General features: G+C 36.2%; 1 protein-coding gene across 2 annotated transcripts in view; it reads right to left on the reverse strand.

Annotated features, from left to right (window-relative positions):
• FSTL5 (follistatin like 5) overlaps positions 1 to 7139 on the reverse strand; it is a 777648-nt gene that overhangs the window by 148211 nt on the left and 622298 nt on the right. For both annotated transcript variants that reach the window (XM_019521733.1, XM_019521732.1), the window contains exon 8: positions 5767 to 5887. In XM_019521733.1, the coding sequence (XP_019377278.1) occupies positions 5767 to 5887 (121 nt within the window). The remainder of the gene's footprint in view (positions 1 to 5766; positions 5888 to 7139) is intronic.

Below are 7139 nucleotides of genomic sequence, written 5' to 3' on the forward strand. Positions count from 1 at the left end.
GCAGGATCATCCCTATCCAAATCATGCCATAAAACCATAATCTAAACTCTGCGTAAAACTATCCTCAATCCTGACACAACATAGACCCAACACCCTAACCTGCCACAGGTAAAGCAGGGGAAGCATAGCACATCCTGTTTCTATAAAATGTAATCAATATATGCTCAGGAGGTCCCAGGTAGAGTGCCACACCCTCCACTACAGAGGAAGGCAAAAACCACCATAGTCCATACCGATCTGATCATGGGATAAAATTCCTTCCTGACCCCAAATATGATGATTGGTCTGACTTGGAGCAGAAGGGCAAGACCCTCTACCCAGTAACCTATAGCTTTGCTCCTAGCAGGAGAAATGACACACCCCAGTTGAAGTCCCCAGCCTTTGTTGTAGCCAACACCCAGTGCCTCTAGGGAAGCTTAAAACACCCTAACACAGATCAGAAAAAAGGGGTAGGGGAGGCAGAAGCATGGGAAATATCCATGGTAGAGAATAGGCATAACTACGCCTAGATCTTGCCCAACCCAGAGCTCTCCAGCGTCTTCTTGAGATATGGGTATCTCAAGTGCCTAGCCCTTTCAATTTGGGTCACCCTTCTGAGGCAAAACATCATTGTTTTAGGTGCACTGAAGCCTAAAAAGAAACCCTATAGCAACATATAGATTTGGGTCTCTAAAATTGGACCTGAATCAGTTTTCTTTTACAGTTAAAGATAAATATCTAACTTGGGTGTAAGAAGATATTTAAATATAATGGATAATTCCTCAAATGACGTAAAACTGAGTAGATTCACTGCCTTATATTAGGCTAAGGTTTTGACTCTGAATTCTTTCCTTTAAATTGATAATACATCCTTCTAAGTGGGAGTTTGTCCAGAAGCCAGCTTCATCTGCCTACCGTTATTCTGCATCAACACTTGTGATCAGCAATAAAAATCCCCATGATATGCATTACCTAATAACTTAATACACCACTTGGTTAAATGGTTTTCTGTCAGTATTTACTTTCTTTCTACCTTTCCTCCTAAATGATATCACAACAGATGAAATCCTTGATGTTTATATACATATAAAAATGGGTTTGCTTTCTAAAAGAACTGTCAGATCCTTATGATTGCCCTTTGGCAAAATCTGTGTGACAATATCCCCAACTAAACATTTGATATGAAAGAAGAACTGAGCTCTAAATAAAGATCCAACCTCATCTAGATGTTCCGCACAAAACTGCTATTAGTATTGAACAAGATTAACATCTGCGTGCTCGGAGAAAATAGATCTATGAGAATAGCTAAATGTACTCAAATAACCTGGTAATCAGAAAAAAAGAATTCAAATGAACTACTTTTAAGCTATCTACACAATCAGCTTTTCCCAGGGTATTTCTGAGGGCTCGTGTGTCAGCTGTGGCAGGAACATGATTTGAAGCCTATGAGTACTAGACATTGTTCTAATGATATCACACTCATGTAATGCTGAGAACAACAAAAATAAAATGAAACTGTTTTCCACACTGGGCTTTAATAAATACTTTCAGCTAAAATAAAGCAGAACCTGCATTAATAAAGAGTATAGATTGTATCAGAGTAATGTTAAGCCTGTCCCCCTGTCTTCTGTCCCCAGGCAGCACAGACAGGCAGGACAGGGGCAGTTAGAGGCAGAGGGCGATGCAGGGGGCAAGTGATAGGGGGCAGGCAGCAGAAGAGGTAGGGGCAAACATAGGAGGGCAGGGGATGGGGGCAGGCAGGGGAGGCAAAGGTCTGTCTCCTTGCCCCCCGCCTTGCCCTCCCCCCGCTTTAGGGGGCTGAATTTTAGACAACCCTCCAATAATTAGATTGTATACATGGAAAACTATAAATGTGTTATAATTTATAATTTTCCATGTATAGAATCAATTATAGGGGGGGAGGTGATCTAAAATTCAAAGTTTCTTTGGATTTGGGTGACTATGGCAACTTAACTATTGGGAAATTTACTTGCAGTTTGAAAGCGGAGTTTCTATCACATTTGTGATAAACTGCTGGGCCACTGCAATTGTCTAAGTTTAGCAGAAAACAGAAGAGGTAAATCATAAGCTTACTCATGAGTAAAACAGCCCGAAAGTTAGAAAGGATTTTTTCTTTAAAGTTTGTCTTTGTTGTTGGCATTATTTGCTATTTCGTATTGAGGAATTCTGCCACTATTTTTCCACAGATTATTCATACAGTTGCTGTAAGAAGAAAGGTTAGAAATAAGCTTGAGGAAAAGAATACAAATATCTTTAAAGTACCAATGACTCACCAATGCATTTGTGTTGTTCTATTTGGTGTGTGTTCTTTTGTCAATAAAATAAGATTTCAATGAAAATTTATAGGGTTGATTTTATAAATATTTATCGGGTTAGTGAACTGGCTGGTGGCCCTTTGTCTACAGCATTATTAAAGCCATCAATTCCCCCAGGCATGGTCCTAGCTCAGGCTTTCTGTATTCATGATTTGCACAATAGCTCATGTCAACAAAACAAGAGAGTTTTTTTATTAACATTATTGCTATCATCACAGAAACATGTCAGACTCCAACATCTAAATAATATGATCTCTATTCTATGGTTACATTAGTCCCTTAACTTCATGAGCACCAAACTTGAGAAATATTTGGAGGAAAATGAATACTTTCAAAGATCTAAGAAAGGTATTGAACAAAAGAATGAGATTTGCCATTTCATATTTTACCTTCCTAAAATCATGGAGACTAATTTTTTGGGTCAGATCATATAGCTGAGGCTAATTCTTTATTTTCAAGACGGACTCCAGTGTTCACCCAAGGTTTCCCTGAATCACACCTTCATTGGGCAACCAAACAATCTTTGGTTATTTTTGTTGAAATAAAATCCATGTCATGGGGAAATATTCTTTGGCAGAATTCTTTTTAATGCAAAGGACCCAATCCTGTGTAACGTAGACTGAGCCTTGACCCATGTACCACTTTGGTCAAAAAGAATCAATTGTATGCTCAATGCCAAGAATTCAAATACATTCTCCTTTATTAACTATCAGTATTTGCTAATGAGGATAAAATCTGTTATATACATTTCAAGTAGTATTAATTATTGAAAGAATTAGTACCGTATCAGCACTGCTTTGTACTGAGTTGTCTGTTCACAATATGTATGAGAAAAGGGTTAAAATGACATAACAACTCTTATGGAAAGCACTATTCACATACAAATTAAGGAATATATTTCCTCTCCATAAAGTGTGACTTTTTTTTTACAGTAATTATCTGCATTATTATTTGAATAAAGTCTCCACTGAAAAGCTAATTATTGTTACTTAATATTCAAAGTTATGATAGTAAAAAAAGCATCAGAGTTAATCCTGGCAGAGTCACAAAATAAGCCAAAGTATAACTTGATAAAAAATGTAGAAGGATTGGCTTAAGCAGTGAATGCAAATTACATGAAAAACACTTCTGAGAAAATATGGATTAACATACATGCATGCATATTGCAAAAGTGTTTGAAATCTAATTAAAGTGTCTTCATAGTACCTTCACATTAGATCTTTAAGATCAACTAAGCCTCGTTATCTCATTAACCTTCCTTTTGACTCCTCTGTAATACAAGTGTCATTATATTAATTAGCCATTATCCTGGCCTATAAGTACTGACCATTGTGTCTGTATTTAGGAACATTACTGCTTAGATGTACAGATATAATTTATAGAAGTGCTGTTCATCTGACCAGTACTTAAAGCTTAATGCTGCCCCCTCCCCCATTTAACTTACATGCACATTCTAATGGTTTAAGCAGCACACCATCTGATTTGATAATGCTGAAACAGATTAAATAATTATGCAAGTGTGTTTTACAATATATAACATTGCCATTACATTAGACAGCATAGTAGTATGAATGCATTAAGCATTAAATGTCAATTGAGTTTTTAAAGATTGCATTTTTTTTAAAACAGAACCTAAAGCTGCAGAAAATTAAAAAGTATCCAGACTGGTGTCAGAAGGGGTCACTCTAGTGCTGACTCTTGGAGCAGCAGCTGTCTAGCCAGAGGAGATATGGACCTGTCAATTTGTTTGGAAAGCTTTAAATTATCTGACAGTGGTAAGTAGTAGCACAGGCAGCTCTTCTCTTTTGCACCATGTACATATCCAATAATGTCTAAATGAATAATAAATAATAATATAGTACTAATGAATTAATCCTGTCATTTCACAGAAATGTATGAAAACAACTAATTTTAGACATTTAATTTTTGTAAGCAAAACATTCATCTATTTCAACAGTTTCATCTCAGTAAAGAGGGATGAATCAAGTCCAAATGTCACACATTTAGAACAGCAGCATACAATTATTTATACTGTGGGAAAGCCCCTCATTGTGTTAGATATCCTCTTAAGTTAGGTAGTCTAGGTGACACGGGCAAGGAAAATAATCTGGGCATCTGTATTTTGTATGAAGAGGAGGGACAAACCTATACTTCAGATAAAGCAAGGAAGGAGGTGAACACAGCAGTCACCTGAGGAAATAGTGAGAACCTGCATGAGAATCATTTCTGCCTGGAAAAGATGACAGGGGATATTTTATACATGAGAGAAGAAGTGACAGGTTACGGACATAGCACTAATAGATATGAGGGATGAAATAGTACTAGTGAACAAGAGAGTTTTTCCTTAGTCAATGGTGCTTTCAACAGTAACAAAGAACGAAGGAACAAAGTTGATTTCAGAAGAAAAAGCAGGTATTTAGGACAGCCATCCAGATATTGGAGCCACTGGTTTCAAAAACTCAGCTAGAATAGAGGTGCAATCAAAACTTTCTAAGCTTCTTAATCACAGAAACTGCAATGGGAGAGAAGCAATGCAGGGGACAATTCTGGACTTGCCCTGTTCACTCTCCTCCTCAGCATCCACTCTCTGCCACTGTGTGAGACATGCTACTGGACAAGATGCATCTATGTTCTGCCTCAGTAAATAATATTTCTTATGTTCTTACGTAAAAGAGAAAGGCGGCAAAAAGCAAAGAGCCTGGTGGAACCCCCAGGTATGGTTTGACAGGGGAAGTGGATGACTAACAAATCATTTGAAAGAAAAATCAGAGAAGTAGGGGTTTTGCATGTGTGAGCAATATAAGATAGGCTCCTTTATATCCTTACAAAGGCCTTGAATATGTTATCACTTTTAACAATCAGAAGCCTAAATCGGGACTCCTAAAACCATATTTAGGCACCAATGTAGGTAGCCTGACATTTCAGTTAATAAACACCCAGAAACTCTCACTGAGATTTATGAGTACCTAATACTTTGGACTCTTGTCTGGAAAATAAGTTTAAGTAGCATGGAAACTGAAAAAATACAAACATTTTCACTTTTTTTGTTTGCAAAGCAAGAGAGCTAGAAAAGTGTTGTTCATAGTTCATGCAGTACAATAATTACATTTCTATTCAAAGCAACTTTTTTTTCCATAAATACTTACTGCTCTACAGATGGCATACTAACAACGCACAATATTTAACAGTATTAAGAGTTCAGAATATAGAGCAAATAAACTGTGGACCTGTCTTATTTTTTTAAATATGTATTATTTATGCATAACTACAAATGCTATTACATTTTGTTTTTCTGCAAGCTTATTTATAGAAGGAAAACTATTAATGAAAATGTATTACCAGCATCTGCGTTTATGTTTAGCAATTAAGATAAAATTTAAAAAGTGAAAAAGGCAACTGAATAACATCCAGACACGTTCCTATAGCTGGTAATTAAAATAGCTCTCCTTACCATTCACTTGGAGAATATGAGTTTGATACAGTTTATCATAGCCATCAGCATAGCAGGTGTAATTTCCCATGTGAGTAGTGGTAACCTTAGTAATGTACAAGGACCCATCATCTCCAAAATCCTATAGGGAAAGATTAAAAACAAGGTGATCATAATTACCTTAACAGCACTACAATAATTGTGTTCTTCATCTTGGCAACAAACCTGTGCTGCAAATATCAAGTGTCTACTTTGCAAAGCAAAATATTCTAAAGGTAATGATGCTCTGGATATTGGTTGGTATTAATGAAGACAGAATTTGATTTTAATAGAGTCATAGTTTTGTATTTTCCTTTTGCACATCACATTTATTAAAAATAAATCTATAAAACTCATTAAACATTTATGCTAGTAATATTTTTAATTGCACCTAGCTTGTCTCGATTTATTTAAGAACAACAACAAATAGGGGATGTTACTTTTGTATCTATCTCTTCAAATGAAGTGGAGAGGGGAAGGGGAAGGAGGTGGGAAGCAAGCCCTGTCCAGTTTAACTGTAATACCATATTGCAAAATTCAGCTTCTATTTATACTTAGAAACTTTAATACACACAGGCAAACACAAACACACACACTTTTTAATGAACTTTGGGCTCACTTAAATTCTACCTTCAAAAACATATTTAATCAGAAAACAGGTTCCACAGCATTAAGGTACAGAGTTAGAACCTAGGTTCAGTCTCAATGACATTCTCTACATGCAGTCTGTCAGAGGTCATTAACTATGTTAGTCTGAAGTCAGGCAAAAGAAAGTATAGATTTGCACCTTACAGACTAAGTCATCAGAACTATTTATCTATCCATCTATCTGTCTATCCATCTATTGCTCTGTGCATGTCCTGTCTAAGCATCTGACCTTGGGCTCACTGAAGTTAAATGCTAAGTGTAAGGAATTATTTTTACTAATAAGATAGAATTTCAAATTTAGAAGAAGTTAACTACCATGTTAGTTATTAGGCAGACTCACAATAAAATAGCTACTCATACACATTCAGTTTTTCTTTGCATTATTTTTCATTTTCTATGGTGGTAACTTTAATACAATATTCATTTCCCAACGCATCTTTTTGATATGCCCTATGAATTTTCAGCTACTGTGTTCAAAGTCCTGCTAGGTTACTTTTGTTCTACAACATTATCTGCCATTATTTTCTCTGATCATATAATATCTTATTTGTTTTTATTTATGTTTACACTGTGCACACTTTTATTAAAACAATAGGTTCTTCCTGTTGTGTTTTATTTATATATACTTGGACTTGGGAGCTAGGAGCAGCAGGAAGGAGGAGGACACGGGCGCACGTGTGTTTTGTACACACGTGTGCCCCCCTTAC

The sequence above is a fragment of the Gavialis gangeticus genome, unplaced genomic scaffold, assembly GCF_001723915.1.
Source record: "Gavialis gangeticus isolate Ggan-Ray unplaced genomic scaffold, GavGan_comp1, whole genome shotgun sequence".
Lineage (NCBI taxonomy): Eukaryota > Metazoa > Chordata > Crocodylia > Gavialidae > Gavialis > Gavialis gangeticus.